Source organism: Erpetoichthys calabaricus, chromosome 14 (assembly GCF_900747795.2).
Source record: "Erpetoichthys calabaricus chromosome 14, fErpCal1.3, whole genome shotgun sequence".
In the NCBI taxonomy this organism is placed as follows: Eukaryota; Metazoa; Chordata; class Cladistia; order Polypteriformes; family Polypteridae; genus Erpetoichthys; species Erpetoichthys calabaricus.
The window spans coordinates 76,533,258-76,550,280 of record NC_041407.2 but is presented as its reverse complement, the minus strand read 5'-3'; the positions used below and the strand labels follow the sequence as shown (position 1 = coordinate 76,550,280).

The 17,023-nt window shown below is 34.5% G+C and overlaps 1 protein-coding gene across 3 annotated transcripts in view; it reads right to left on the bottom strand.

The window, feature by feature from the left end:
- Window positions 1-1,555: 1,555 nt before the first annotated feature.
- Window positions 1,556-17,023, bottom strand: part of dhdds (dehydrodolichyl diphosphate synthase) — a 67,553-nt gene continuing 52,085 nt past the window's right edge. For all 3 annotated transcript variants that reach the window (XM_028819058.2, XM_028819057.2, XM_051919099.1), the window contains 4 exons: window positions 8,251-8,352; window positions 5,343-5,457; window positions 4,925-5,032; window positions 1,556-2,013 (listed from right to left, as the gene is read on the bottom strand). In XM_028819058.2, the coding sequence (XP_028674891.1) occupies window positions 1,762-2,013; window positions 4,925-5,032; window positions 5,343-5,457; window positions 8,251-8,352 (577 nt within the window). In that variant the 3' untranslated portion in view covers window positions 1,556-1,761. The remainder of the gene's footprint in view (window positions 2,014-4,924; window positions 5,033-5,342; window positions 5,458-8,250; window positions 8,353-17,023) is intronic.

Genomic DNA, 17,023 nt, shown 5'->3' with positions numbered 1-17,023 from the left:
TACTTTTGAAAGAGTTACCTAATTTATGTAGTATAGTTTAAATCTGTAGTAAAACGTAAAGTTAATTTAAAAACGTTTTCTACAATGATCTGGAGGAATTATACTTCTAATGCTTATGGTAGTTTTTTAATGTACGTATTTTTCATTTAGTTAAAAAATGTTTTTGGATTAGAAAGTTTGTATTTACTGCCTGGTTTCTTTCAGATCTGTACTCCTGAATTCGATTATATTGGTTCAGTAAATGTATACAGTATAATAGAGGTGGATAATTACTGAACATTGATTATTCTCTTATGCTTTTTAAAATAGTCTTTACATCTTACAATATATTGGCTGCATTTCTTTCTACCATATTACAATGTTAATATACAAATAAATAATAAACATTGTAAACTGTTCTTTAAAAAAATGTTTCCATAAAGTGTTTTTTTAATTTATGCAATAGGTAACATCTAATCTGTGTGGTCTTCCACACATCAAATATAATCCTAAAACATACGTTGTACTAATTAGGGTTACACCATAACTGTATATATTAGGAGGAATACGGGAATCCAAACTAAAAAGTATTCCAATTATTTTACTGCAAGGTTTATTTGTACTGACACTTATGCAGCTATTTCTCTTGAGTGTTAAAATACATCTATATTTAACAGTCAATGCATACTTACTGTATGAATCAAATGCATCAATTACTTGGACAACTGATTTACAGCAAATATTCAAAGACTGAATGGTGATATTTTTTTTAACACCAGACTGTAGTGTAAGTAAAATGCTGCAGCTAAAGCTACACATACTGAAAATCAAATTACCCTGAAAGATTAATACATTTACCTGCTATTTTCAGTATAATTCATGCTGTTCAGATACTGTGCGAGGGTCTGAAAAAAAGAGCTACTGTTCTGATACCACCCATTGAAATGAAATTACTGTGCAATGTCTTCTACTCATCTTCAGTTTTGCTGTAATGAATCACAAAATCCTCCTTTTTACTTGTAAGGCTCCATCAGCTTCAAAATTAAGAGTATAAAGTCACACATGCAGTATTTCATTCATGTAGTTTGATTACTAGATGACAGTGTTCAGTACAGAGTAACTGCATAAATACTGTTTAAAAGACACCCGTCTACATTACTACATACCTTAATAATTAGCTTAAAATAAATTCTTCACATAACTAAACTGGTTATCCTAATGAGCATGTTTTCACAAAGGGATGAATTGAACATTTTAGCTGAAAATCTACAAAACAAACACTACCGTTGAGGAGTTTCCTGTGTTAAAACACTAAGGCAGAAACTCATCTTTGCTCCAAAATGTTTTATCTCATAATAATAAAGTTGTCTATTTTTCATTAAAAAATATAAAAAAAATGATCACCGCATGAGTTAAAGGGATGGTAAAATATAACCCAATTTCTACTAGAAGCAAACACAAAACTAATTGTAATCATCTTTTTATCTTTCAATACCAAAGAATTTACTGTTATGGCATGTACCGTTTACTGGTGTGAAACAGTATGTGAAGAACGAAGTTGTTCTGAACATGTAAATCCTGAATATAAATTTATTTTTGTATACCATAGCCATTAACTTTCTGTATCCTTCAATGCCTCAGGATTATTTTAATGAATGGTTTAGTCTACTTATTTTCTTTCCCCATAGGGGTAACAATTTTATTTTACATTAATACATTTTTTTATAAAGACACTTCACTACTGAAGTGGTTCACTGTATTTTTTTTTTGGATATACAGCAATTATGCCTTGGCAGAAGCCAAGGAATTCTTGTTTAATTCTACAAAAAAGTTGTTTCTTTTTTCTTGCAAAATGTTTAGAAAACAATGGATTCTCTTCTCTCGCTCAGCAGTATATTTCTGTAGTAAATCCTTTTTGGACTGTGAATCCAATAGATTTCCTGTTCCATCTTGCTGCAGCAAGTCAGCTACACAAGAACGATCTGCTTCCAACTGCTCCAGTACCTGTTCTTCTCTATGGACCTCTCTAGCTCTCTGTAAAGAAAACAGTATTGTTTTGTCAAGACAGAACTCATGGCACACATTTCTCAAATCTTGAAAGTTGTCAGTATTAACTGTTTCAATTCAGCATTGACAATAAAAGCATCTGAAATAAAACGGCCACATACAGTTGATATAATTGAATAAAGTATGGTTCCTGTCTTATCCACAGATGTAGTAGAAGATGATTATGGAAGTAAATGACTGTAAACATTAAGGTTTCTAATAATCAAAAGGTGAAAATAGGTACACATACAACTGTGTTGCCAAACATTATACAAACTTCTCAAATCTGATGATGACACAATGACAGTGGATCTGATTACCAAAAATGTCAAGGCCCTCTACAGGAAATTAACTTTCTCAATGAATGGTGCAGCAAAACATTTGCTTACAAAATTAAGAACCGATGAAGAGAGTCATGTTCCTATTGACATTAATAATCTTACTGTGGTAAAAGTGGGTAGTTTTATGTTCCAAAGGGTCTGCCATCCTCTCTTATGGTCTCTGGATATCACTTACAGTGTTGTGCTCAAAATAAGAGCTGTCCAACATCACTAACCTTACCAATCACTGTTTTTGGTAGATATTCTATTTCTACATGGCAATAATTTACTAGTAGATGGAGTAGAGTAATAGAAAACCAACAGACCCAACAGTAATGACATGAATGCTGCTGATTCTATGCAACTGAATCATTATTTGAAAAGGGCAAATTCAAAATAATAGCAGTGTTGGGTTCAGTTAGTGAGGCCCTTATTTAAGGAAGGAAGGTAGCAAATGTTGTACATGCTGGTTATAGTGCATTTCTCCCTGAAAATCTAAGTAAAATGGGTTGTTCCAGACATTGTTCAGAACAACAGCATACTTTGATTAAAATGTTGATTGGAGAGGGGTAAACATATAAAGAAGTGCAGAAAATAATAGGCTGCTCAGCTAAAATGATCACAAATGCTTAAAATGGCAACCAAAACCTGAAAGATGTGGAAGAAAATGGAAAACTACCATGGATCGAAGAATAGCCAAAATGGCAAAGACTCGGCCAAAAATTAGCTCCAGGAAGATCAAAGGAGGTCTAAAGTTATTTGTGAATTGTTGAAAAAAAGACATGCTGAAGAGGTTACAATTTGCCAAGGAACACATTGACTGGCCTAAAGAGAAATGCAGAACATTTTATGGAATGATGAAAGCAAGATTGTTTTTTGTTGGTCTAGGAGGCCACTGACCCCCAAACACTGAATTCAAGCCACAGTGAAGCATGGTGGAGCAAGCATCACAATATGGGGATGTTTCTCATGCTATGGTGTCAGGCCTATTTATCACATACCAGGGATCATGGATCATTTTGAATACCTCAAAACACTTAAAGAGGTCATATTGCCTTATGCTGAAGAGGAAATGCCCTTGAAGTGGGTGTTTCAATAAGACAACGACCCCCAAACACTCCATTAAACGAGCAACATCTTGGTTCCATACCAACAAGATTGACGTTATGGAGTGGCCAACCCAATCCCCAGACCTTAATCCAATAGAAAACATGTGGGGTGACATCAAAAATGCTGTTTCTGAGGCAAAACCAAGAAATGCAGAAGAATTGTGGAATGTAGTTCAATCATCCTGGGCTGGAATACCTGTTCACTGGGGCCTGAAGTTGGTTGACTCCATGCAACACAGATGTGCAGCAATTCTCAGAAACAGTGGTTATACAACTAAATATTAGTTCAGTGATTCAAAGGAAAGCACAATCTTAAAACATTCTTCAGTTTATATAGTGAACATATGAGTTTGTAAAGAAGAATGCAGACACTGATATTTTTTTAACAGCCTAATATTCCCTTTTCTTCACTTTCTGTAAAGGAATAACACAAATTTGATAAATTTTTCATTACGTTTTGATTTTGAACAGAATGTTCAGTGTTCCCAATACATTTGCATGTATGGAAATAAAAGCTACTATAAGGATTTTGAGCTTTATTCACTTTTTTTAAACACACTACTATTATTCTGAACACAACTGAATATTGTGAAGGTGCCTCAAAAGTGCTCGAGAAGTCGGTGGAATGTCAATCTGTTATGCTTACTTAATTCTGAAGATACACAGCATAACTGTACTGTAGTAGATCAAAAGATATTTTGATGGGTGGTTTAAGTGGTCTAGAGTTTAGCTGGAGCTAGGTTCCCATACACTGAAAACATTTATTTGATAAGATACCTAAACAAAGCATTCGCTCTTGTTTTTGACTTCATGTACTCAAGCAGCAAGCAGTTTTCTAGGCTGCGATCCACACAAATCATAGCATTTTGAGCTTTAACTTCTTGGAGCCATTAAACAGTCAACTTGGGTACTATCACCTGCTTGGCCAGTGATTATGATTCCTTTACAGACCACCCCAAAACTCAGTTACTCGATTGTTTTTTCCAATGTTCTAATGTTTGTTACTTGGTGTCTGACTGTTAATTGGTCTGTCTAATACATGTTGCATGTTTGTTTATTTAGGCTGATTTATTTATTTGATACTATTAGAGATTGCGTTATTTACTTAGTTATAGGTGTTTGTTGTATCACTGTAAAATGTATTGTATAGTGGGTGCATGTTTTAGGGAGTAGTAGTAAATAGTTTCATTATAATGTAATAAACTGAATTGGATTTTTCATAATCTGGAAGACTTACCCTAAAAGCATTCATATGATGCTGCTGCCTTTTAAGACAATATACATGGTCTAGTGATAATTTTTGCTAAAATAAATATTTTTTTTAAAGAAAAACAAATATTTAAAACTCCATATTTCAATTTAACTGATGTTGTTATTATGTTTAAAGACTTGCATAAATATTTAACTTAAGATAATTTTGTCAAGATTTGGAAATTTCCAAAATCACGAATTGAACCATAGCAAAAATACCTGTAGGGTGTAGTGATTAAGTTGATATTGCAGTATTGCTTCGCAGAGGTTCCAAAATGAATATTCTGGCCAAAGGACTGACTGAAATACCAAGCAGGAATAGGAAGTCTAAAAGGAACAACATATATAATAAAGAAAAGCTTAAGTAAATAACCGCTTAAATGCATTGATTTAAATAAAAAAAAGAAACTACAAAGCAAAATGAAACAATGCTCAATTTAGAATAGACTATATATAGATTCAAAGACCCAACCTATATATATATATATATATATACACACACACACACACACACACACACACAGATACAGTACATACATACATAGATAGGTCCAACTGTAAATCTACAAAAAAAAAAAAAACAAAACAAAAAAAAAACAATGAGCTAGGTTAATATGAGTAATTATTTTCTTTGTACCTGCCAGAGAAGAAAATCACTGAGTCTAACTTCACCAGATGTCCTGATTAGCAATTCGGGATCAGGTGAATTACTTGTATAGAGGCACTTCTCCAGTAAGAACTCAGAAATGTCACTAAAATAAAGGACACATTAAATGGAGCTGGTTTTTTTTATTAATGTACAAGCTTTACTTGTTCATTTTGACAAACTTATTTTTACATTTGAGCATAATTGTTATAAAAAAGTATCTGCACCTATTATTTTCTATATAATATATTTTTTTTCACAATTATCATTTTCAGATCTTTAAGCAAAACCTGATAGAAGAGAAAGTGAATAGTCAAATAATGTAAAATTTGAATGCTTTATTTAAGAAATGTATTCGATTTGTAGTACAATCCATTAAAAAGTAATTGATCACATGTCCTAAATATCCAATTATGTTCTTTAGTTCCATTAATGCTAAACTGGATGTTTTCCATAGGTATTACTCAGTCTATTACAGTGCTGTGGATGAATACTGTCCCAATAATTCTTGCTATTTCAACATAGTTATATTCATCCTAGTTTACTGCTTGTTTCAGTTTCTTGAAAAGATCTTAAAAGTGTTTGCTTTGTATTCTGCCTAGGTCATTGCAAAGGTCTACATTTATTTTTCATAAACATTTCTAGTTTAGACATACAAGTGAGTTTCACATCATTTTGTTGCTGCATGATTCAACTGTCCTTATGAATGGATGACCAAGCATCACCCTGAAGTATGCACTGACATAGAGGCTATTTGACCACTGCAGTCATACCTAAGAACATTGACTACTGTCCCAAATATTCAACCGTTTGACAATATGCCTTGGAGTATTTCAGTTGTGCCTTAATCTAGAATGACAGATATCCACAACAGAAGTTTTAAGAAATCGTTTATGATCATGGCATGCTGTGCTTCAGGATCCCATCTGTTGACAATGTCAGTCTGATGATTAGAATCCACATGAGTCAGATTTATGTTGAGGACAGATTAAATAAACCTTGAAAAGTTAATTTAAATATTCTAAGAAAATTAACATAAATTCCTTAATAATGAGGTTATGCTCACAAGATGTGCAGCAGGTTTTTCTTACCTTAAAACTGCAAATTTACTTTGCACACCAAACAAAAGAAATAAGCAATAAACATTGGTGTGTTTTTCCCCCACCCAGACTCACTTTTATATACTCAAACACAGTGCCCAAAAAATCACTCTGAAAAACAAGTAATGTAAAAAGTCAGACAGAGACACGAACAGATTTTCATAGCGAAACATCATAATTTATTAAGTGAGACAGAGTTCAGTATTAGTATAGGTATTGTTTTTATTTACTGAAGGTATTTCTTTAATTTACACATGGCCCCCGGGTTACAAACGCATTTCATTCCTGCTATCATTTGCAACCTGAATTAAAGCTGGAACTTGTAATGAAAATATCTATCAATGTAAATATTGGCAAAAATCTATAATTCATTATTTCTTATTTTAAAGCACTAATGTATTTCACATTACAAAAAGCAAATCATTAAAATTAAAACGAACCATAGGTATGTACAGCATGTTGAGCGTATGCATACATGTCTTACAGGCAAAATAAAGGCATTGAAAGTCACCACTAACTGTGACTGAACAACTTACTGTGCATGTTTCCAGTTACATTCGGCAACATGTGTGTGAAAGGATAAAATAACTGAAAAGTCCATAGTGCATAGTACTAATTATTGCCCACGTATAGTGACAGCTGCTACATATTCATTGGTGACAAAACTGTTTTTCTTCTTCCGTAAGTTAACAAAAAAACAAGGGGATACTAATTGAAAAAGAATTTTCTTGTTTTTACTTTTATACTTGTTCATAACTACAGAATTGCTGTAACCCAAGACTGCCATAATGAATAAGCCACCTGTACTGTTTTTTTAATTTGTTCTCTTTTATCATTATTTTATTAGTACTCTATACCAGGGATTTCTTAAACTTTTTAATATGAGGCTCCAAAAAAAGGAAATTGGTGTTTTTGCCACCCAAAGACAGGATTATTACCATAATCACAGCAGAGCCATAAACAGACAAATAACAGTGGCATATAATAAAAAGCAGTAAATGTTTTTGTTTTCATTCAAGCACACTTCTTACATAAATATTACTAAAAAAAAATGGAATGCTAACATATTGTTAATAAAACAGTAATTATCATTCAAAACAGGGAATAGATTCCTGAAGTATAAACTATGCATTTACACCTTCAGTGATAACTGTACTAAGAGAAATAAAGTTTTGGTGATTGCCCGTGGACAATGAAACTGCTTGTAGTACACAACATATACACCCCAGCTCTATTCACTTACCCTTCATAACACCCCAAAAATCACCATATTCATGTGCTGCATCTGCGATTTTTATTGTTACATTTCAAAGTAGCACCATGGTTCCATCATCTCACAAGACTGACAATATCATTTCCTCATCTAGCACCCTTTATTATACATGTCCTTTGCTTGTCAGTCCTCTGTGTTTGACTGTTTCACTGGGTGTGAGAAGGTAAGTAGTGTCATAACAAATATTGTCTACACTTTCATACCATACAAATAAAAGCAATCTGTGATGCATCAATGACGTAGTTTCACATACTACCACAATAAATAAAATAGTAAATGAAGGGCAGTGTATCACTCACCACAGAATTAGCACTTGGATGAACTTGGCCAATTTTACTAGCCTTTATAATCATTATCCGCAACCCATAGTTTAAGAAACAGTGACCTATATAATGACCACCAATAAAAATCAGACCCAAAAAATGCAGACAGTAGTTGGGAGTTTTGCTTAAATGCTTCCTGCTTGCATAATGTATTTATTACATGTATAATTTCAACATTAAAATGAGGAATAACTAATCCCTACCTTGGTTTTATTAAACCTTTCTCCACTCCCCAAGCCATTTCTTTCACTGCATTACTGATCTCATGTCTGGAGGTATAGGCAAAGCATACATTCAGAAAGCACCTATAAAAATGGAAAAGAAACAATTTACAAAATAATCACTTTACAAAGTTGTGATTTACATTTCATTTGGGTATTTCATGTCATAGCTTCAAAGTTATTTATTAAGAACTGTATAACATGAGAAAATATGAAAAAATTAATAAAATGACAAGCATGTGTAAAAAAAAAAAAAAAAAAAACTTCAATGAAAATACATATTTATTTACAATCACTAAATTGCAAAATGTGACTTCCAGAAATGTGTCTGTATTATATATGGAGCCATTGAATATACTAACAATTACACACAATTACGCAATAATAATATTTACTACATTTAACAACAGTAGCTGGGATGGTGTTTTTTGTAAAACAAAAGTGTTTTACTTTAAAATTAATATTTTATGGGTAATGAAGCTATAGAAACTTTCAGAAAAATATAAGAAACAAGGGCATTAAAGACTTTTAAAAACTGAAAATTGTTTTTTGTTTTAAACCAGTATGCCATGTAGCAGTAATGTAGGGGCTAAAAATTATTTTAAGTTTTAGGAAGTGATGTAACTAATTTCACAGAGGTGTTGTATGTCATTATGCACACAGTCATGGGCACCCCTGGCCAAATGACACATTTTGTTAATATTTGAAGTAGAAAACAGTATATACAACTTTAACAGCAAACCAACTAAAGAAATGGTATTTTATGAAAATGTTAATGTACAACTATAATTTAACTGATGAACTGAAAAAAGTAAAAGAGTAAAACAAGGTATTTGCAAATGTTTGTGCACCCTGTTAAGTCAGTACTTAGCAACACCTTCATGTCAAAAATCACAACGTGTAAATGTTTTTGTAGCCAAATACGAGTCTTTAAATTCTTCTGGAAAATTTTATTGTAGATCACTTCCTGCTGTGATGTATTCTTGCTATGTCTTGTGTGCACAACATGTTTTAAGATTTACTCACATATTTCCATTGATATTTTGGTCTGGGGACTGCGAGGGTCAATCCGAAACCTTCACCTTGTGTTTCTTGAAGCACTTCATAGTGGATTTTAAAGTGTGCTTTGGATTGTTGCTTTATTGTGAAAGACATTTTTTTCTGCTTCAGTTTCCTGCCTAACTGTCTGACATTCTCAAGTATTTGTTGATATTTAGCAGAATCCATTCTTCCTTTAACTCACACAGTGTTTCCTGTACACTACCTGTCACTAAAAACCAACAGCATAATAGATCCACCTTCAAACACTGCTCCTTTTTTCTCCAAGCAAGTTTTTTTTCTGGTTGTGGCGAAAGGGTTTGATGTTTAACTTCATCTGTCCACAACACTTGGTTCCAAAATGACTGTGTTACGCATATGTTGTTTTGCATGATTAATTGTTTTTTATGATGCTGTCACATAGTACGCTGCACCACCACTCCTTCTCAGCTAAAAACGTCTGCAAATCTCTTGCAGTCTTTGCTTTGCCTTCCTGCACGGTATATAGGCTGTTTTTTTCTGTTAGTTTTCTTGGTTTTCCAGATCTTTTGTTTCTTAATGACATGTTGGGACTATAGCAATGTTTAGCTGGAAGCACTCTGATGTCTTTTTATAGCCTTCCCCTTCTTTGTACAAATCAAATAGTTTAATTTTCAGATCCTCTTAGTTGCTTTGAAGAGGCCATGGTTGTCAAGTAGGATGCAATGTTTGAAGAGTCAAGAATTTAATAGTCTCTCGAATTGTCATCAACTTAGAATTCTTAATGACAACTCTTGACCAGACTAGCACCTAATGAGCTAAGCCATACACCGGACTAATGAGTTCTGAGACCTTACAACTGAAAGAGTGCCCAAACTTTTCTTTTTTTATATATATATTTTTTCAGTTATCAAATCGTTAACTGTACATTAACTTTTTCATAAAACACCACTGTTTCAGTTTGCTTATTGTCACAATTAAATTTACTTTTTTTTTTCCAAATGTCAACAAAGTATGCACGTTAGCCAAGGGTACCCAAACTTTTGCATAGAGCTGTTTATGATTCCATGCTGATAAGAGTTCACAAACATTTATACCTTAATACACATAAGCAAATTTGTTTTTGTTGCTTCTATATAATTGCATTCTTCTTCTAACTGCATGAAATCCTTGAACCCACTACAAATGTTAGTAAATAGTTTGTGCCAATATCAATAAGTCAACTGTTCTATTAAAGGAGTTAAATTGAGAAAACAAGAGATAATGGAAGGATTAGTATAATATTCTTTTGAGTGGGTGACCTACGTGATTAAGATATGCACTTCAAATATTTTTGCCTATCTCGTGATTTGATAACCTGATGTATTATACTCAGCCCTTCGTTCATCATTCTGACACCTACGTAACCAGCCTCTCTCTGAAATTCATCACTTTGGAAAACCCAGCTCATGCATGCATTTTTCCAATGCAGCTCTCACGACCAGTGCAGGCAAGTCAAGTCAAAAAGTATTAAACAAGCAAAAGTTATGTTTATTGTGGATGTGCCGAGGTGTAAATTTAGTCAGCTCAGTTTAGGTTCACAGGGAGCCAGTGATCATTGTAGCAGCACTGGATGTAAGGCAAAAATCTGATATGTTTAAGAAGCTGGCTGGGAGGATCGCAGGGCTTTCTAGTGCTGTGTGTGTGCCCCCTACGCTGCTCAAAGGGCTGCTTTTAATAGCTGGATTCTCCAGGTATTCTGTCCCCTCAGACAGCTTTCAGCCACCTGTGGAGCATGTCGCTCTAGGTTAGCTACAATATTTTGGCTCTTGGGTTAAGGATTTAATAACAAATGCTGGTCAGTGAAATATGCAGTTTTTCATAAAACGGAAGAGTAACACAAAAGTAATGCACCATTTGTAATGCATTACATTTTATAATAACTAACTAGGTAACATATATAGTTATTTTTGGTAAGTAACAAGTAATATACAGGTACTTTTAAAAGTAACATTCCCCAGCACTGTGCATCATTAAACGAGAGCCAATCAAACATCACACATTGTAAAACAATATGTAAATAGTGATAAAAATATCACATTTCTGTTTCATCCAGCTATTTTTATATGGAAACAATACTAACGATTATGTAAAACAATCACAGTTAGCTCAAATAATCATGAACAAGCAATAACTGTGGCATGCCTAGCCTTAAATACACTCAATCCCTCATTAAGAAAGTTAGCCAAATAACCTAACTTGTACATCTTTGGATTGTGCCAGGAAAATTGAAATGCCAGGGAAAAACACACATGAAAATAGGGAAGCTGCAAACTTCACACAGACACTGACTGGGACAGAATTTGAACCCAATCTCCTGATTACATCTTGCCTGAAGAAGGGGCCTGAGTTGCCTCGAAAGCTTGCATATTGTAATCTTTTTAGTTAGCCAATAAAAGGTGTCATTTTGCTTGGCTTTTCTCTACATTCATAATGGCTAACATGGTACAACACCCTAGTACAACCCAATCTCCTGAAACTGTTAAGCCAGAACAAATAAGCCTCTGTATCACTAAGTTGGCATTTCTCATTTCTGAAAACATGCTTAGTTATAAAGTGTGTACATATAAATTATTACAGTGCACTCCACTAATATTGGCACCCCTTGTAAAAATTAGTAAGAAGGGTTAGAAAAAAATCACGGTTGGATGAAGAACCATCTGATCTTACACTGAAAAAATGAGAAACATCTGACTTTTAAATGAAACAAGTTCATTCAAAGAAAAACAACGCCCACATCAAAAAAATGAAGATTTTTAACAAAAACACATGTGCCACAATTGTTGGCACCCTTGAAAATTAATGTGAAACAATGTAACTGAAGCATGTTTCCCATTTCAATTGGACATTCTTAAGTTGATTGGAGTGTATAGGAACTTTTCAGCTGAAATCAATGACTCCCTGCTTACCTGAGATACAAATGTGAGGAGTCACAGGACCAACTTTCCTTAGCCAACCATCATCATGGCAAAAAAGAGAGAATACTCAATTCTAATGAGGGAAAAGCTGTGTTCCCCATCATAACTCAGGGAATGGTTATAAAAAAAACAGCTACTCGCCTGAAAATGCCCAATTCTACAGTTAGGGCAATAATAAAAAAGTGGTCATCAACTGGAACTATGACAAACTTGCCTGGAAGAGGACCCAAGTTTATTTTATTCCCACGTACAGTGAGAAGGCTGGTAAGAGGGGCAATGCTATCTCTAAGGATCACTGTTGGGAAATTGCAAGAAAAAGTAAAATCCTGGGGTTATTAAATCTCCAGAACCACCATCAGACAGCATCTCCATGCCAACAGGTTATTTGGAAGGTATGCCAGAAAGAAGCCTTTTCTGTCAGTTATCCACAAACGTAAGCGCCTGGAGTTTGACTGGAACCGTGTTCTATGGCCTGAAGAAACAAAAATTGGACTTTTTGGCAATAAACATGCAAGTGGGTTTGGTGTAAAAAGAAGGATGGCTATAATGAAAAGAACCTTGTCCCAACTGTGAAATATGGTGGAGGTCCTGTGATGTTGTGGGGCTGTTTTTCCTCCAAAGGCCCTGGAAACATTGTTAGGGTACATGGCATTATGGATTTCCATGAAATATCAGGAGATTTTAAATCAAAATCTGGCTGCCTCTGCCAGGAAACTAAAACTGGGTCGTCATTTGATCTTCCAGCAAGATAATGATCCAAAACACATATCCAAATCAACCCTGCAATGGTGAACTGTCCACAAACTCAATGTTTTGCCATTGCCATCTCTGTCCCCTGACCTGAACCCTACTGAAAATCTGTGGAGTGAGCTGAAGAGGAGAGTACATAGGAGAGGGCCTAGGACCCTGTATGATCTGGAGAGATTATGTAAAGAAGAATGGTCTCAAATGTTATACTCTGTATTCTCCAACCTTATAAAAGGTTTACAAGAGAAGACTTGTACAAAGTATTAAATGCAGGGGTGCCAACAAATGTGGCACATGTGTTTTTGTTAAAAATATTTATTTCTTGATGAGTGCTTTGTTTTCTTTGAATGAACTTGTTTCAATTAAAAGTTAGAGGTTTCTCATTTTTTCAGTGCAAGATGACGGTTCTTCAGAAAACTTTATTTTTTTTTAACCCTTCTTATTAATTTTTACAAGGGGTGCCAGTAAGAGTGGAGGGCACTGTATATTAAATTATATTACAAATTACAGAAATTCTGTATTTTTAAAGAAGCCTAATGTAATCAAATATCTGTCCCATGTAGGTTCATAGCAGACACAAGTTTTTAATTTGTCCAGATCTTACCTTCATAATTATGGATGTAAGCTTAAAACATATAGTTTGAAGTCCGTCTCCTTTTTAGCTCCTGATGTTTGGCAAAATGTTTGAATAATGCAACTTGCGTCGTTACTGTAAGTCTGGGCACATCTTAAAGTGACTGGCTGAAAAACACCATAGCTAGTATATTTTGATATCAGCGTCAGAAGTGAAAAAGCTGGCTGATGCAGAATGTAGAAACGTGTGGATAGTTTTGCGTTTTGGTACTGTCCTTGTCCCTACTGGTAGGATGAGGCAGATGATTCAGGTACCACCTCAGTTCCTCCAGGTAGTTCAGCTACTCCTGGATGGCATATCCATACATGCCGTCACGAAAAGGATTGCTATGTCTCCCAGCATAGTCTCAAGAGCATGGAGGAGATACCAAGAGACAGGCTATTACACGAGGAGAACTGGACAGGGTCATAGAAGGGCATCAACCCAGCAGAAGGCCAGGTATCTGCTCCTTTACGTGAGAAGAAACTGGGGGAGCACTGCCAGAGCCCCACAAAATGACCTCCAGTTGTGAGTGTTTCTGACTAAACTGTCAGAAACAGATTCCATGAGGGTAGCATGAGGGTCCAATGTCCTCATCATGCAGCACGATTGGCATTCCCCAGATAATGCCACAATTGGCAGCTCCACCAATGGTGCCCTGTTCTCTTCACAAATGAGAATTGCCTCACACTGAGCACATGTGACAAACGTGAAAGAGTCTGGAGACGCCATGGTGAACATTGTGCAGCCTGCAACACAATCCAGGATGACCGGTTTGGTGGGTTAGTGATGGTCTGGTGAGGCATATCCTTGAAGGATCGCACAGACTTCCACGTGCAAGGCAATGGTACCCTGACCTGCTGATAGTTACTGGGATGAAAATCCTCAGAGCCATTGCCAAACCTTACGCTTGTCCAGTGGGCCCTGGGTTGCTTCTGGTGCAAGACAATGCCTGGTCTCATGTGGCCAGAGTGTGTAGGCAATTCCTGGGTGATGAAGGCATTGATGTCACTGACTGTCCCCACAGTCTTGTGATTTCAATTTTTGACTTTGATTTTCGGTGTGATGTTGAATCCAGCCATCAGTGGGTTGGTGATTTGGGTTCTCAACAAACTACATAATATTACTCAGTAAAGATTTTCCACTTGAACAATTCATTCATCAAGATCTGATGTGTGATTTAAGTGTTCTCTTAATTTTTTGTCAGTGTACTTGCTTGAACAATATACACGACAATAAATTTCAGTTTTTCACAATATTTTTCAACAAATTTGGAAATGTTGCTGCTAGAATGTTAAATCTAAATGTAATGTTTGCCAACTCTGCATTCCTCAAAAGGATCACTTAAAAACCTTCAGTATCACAAATCACTACCAAGCAGGAATATTAATATTTTAAGTTGAAAAAATAATTGAGATTGTAAAACTGGTATTGTTTTTCCTGTGTAATACTGCTTTAATAAAATTTCAAACAAAGAAAGGTTATAGCATAAAAAGGACCTATTGTACATTACAATATCAGCAGAATTACCTCTGAAGAGTTTACTATCCACAAACATTTGTAAACTTGTACTATTTACCTGATTCGTTCTCTATGACCATATCAACCTTTTTCATTTTCAATAAGTATCCTATTTAAACAAATGTTTTGCATGCTATGGAAAACCACATACACACATTCCATCTTTTGACCCTTTTGCATATATTGCACTGATTTATCTTTTACATATTATACTATGTTCTTTAAGTTATTAAAAAAGCAAACTAAATCTTCATGTTGACTTCTAAATATCTTAGAAATCTGCAAACACAACCTGACAGAAAGAACAAAACATCCAAGTTTCTAATGTGTTGTGCCGTGTACGTTTTTCTTCTAAATTGTGCCTTTTTTAAAATCTAAATACCGTTAAAGATGCTAATCAGTTTACTTATCAAGTCTGCTGAGATTTTAAGCCTTATAAATTAATATCAACAAGTAGTATAGATCACTGGTTTAATGGATCAAGTTTTATATAACTTGTCTCCTTAAATTGCAGATTGCATGATAAGATAATTTCTCAATAAATGTATGTAAACCAGTTTTTGTCATCAAATAAATAGCATATTTTCAAACTGGTAGTCATTTCCCCAAATAAGTAACTGAAATTCTTTTGTTGCTAAAAGAGCTTTGGATTTGTTAAATAGACATCCTTATTTTCATGCGCATCAAAGAAATCTTCATATGTTGCACATGTTTACAAAGAAAAGATGTAAGAGCTGCAATGAAAAATAAATGTCTTATTATTATTATTATTTTTTTTCGTATTAAGTGCTCCTTACTGGCCCTGTATAACCTGTGATAAAAGCTGTCTAACAAGTTATATGATTTCCCTGGCTGAACCTGTTGCAGTTAATAAAGTTCACACATGCAGACAACCTCAGAAGTAAAAAAGAAAGCTTAGGCTTTTAATGGAAATTCCAACATTTTTCCGTGAATCAATTCATTTGCCTCACAGCTCATGAGCAAAAGCTGGATCTGCTGGTTCTCAAATAGGTTTTTATTCAGAATAAGCAGAGGTTTTAAACATCAATAAAACATATGATTTGGGCCCTTATGTTGTTTTTGATTTATTAAAATGGATTGAAATGCTACTTCTTTTGTGATGGCCACTCTTTTTCATATCCAGCATACTATCTTAACTTATTATCCTTTCTAATCATTTGCATCTGTTTTCAGAATCTGGTAATGTGAGTGGTTAGTGTCAGCCTCATGACAAGTGGAAATCTTGGAGATAATGCATATTTAAACTTTCCAGGAGACTAATACACAGGTACTCTTTTGCAACTGTAATATCTGCAATTCAAACTGGCAAAGCATTTAAAAGTTAAAGAAAGGTAAAATAAATAAAGCTGGACAAGGCTATGGCAAGCACATCCCTGATTATATGACAATGATAATGTTCATTAAATGCTACATATTATATGCAGATAAATATATTTCAATTTAATTTCATTAACACACACATCTCTTAAGGTATATACATGTGCATTCATTTATTAATTCCTTAAACCCTAAAAAATTTCTTACATCATATAATCATCATATGAGAATGCATAATATAATATGCAAAGCTCCATATAAGCAGTGTCTGATTAGAATTAACAAATGGCATTCTGGGACTCTGTGATAGCTGGGCTAACCACTATGCTAGTATACTATCTAGATTCCACTACTGGCAGGACAGTACTGTACCTCACACCATATACCATGGCAATCCCAATTACCATATCTCAACCCCACCAGTCAACTAGGGGAGAGTCTGGATCAACATTTGAAACAGCATTTTACCCCACCATCATGAAAACATTAAATAATGGAGTTTCTCAAAAGGATGATACTTTATATTTCAACAATTTTTATAACTTGTAGAACCGGAGGCAAA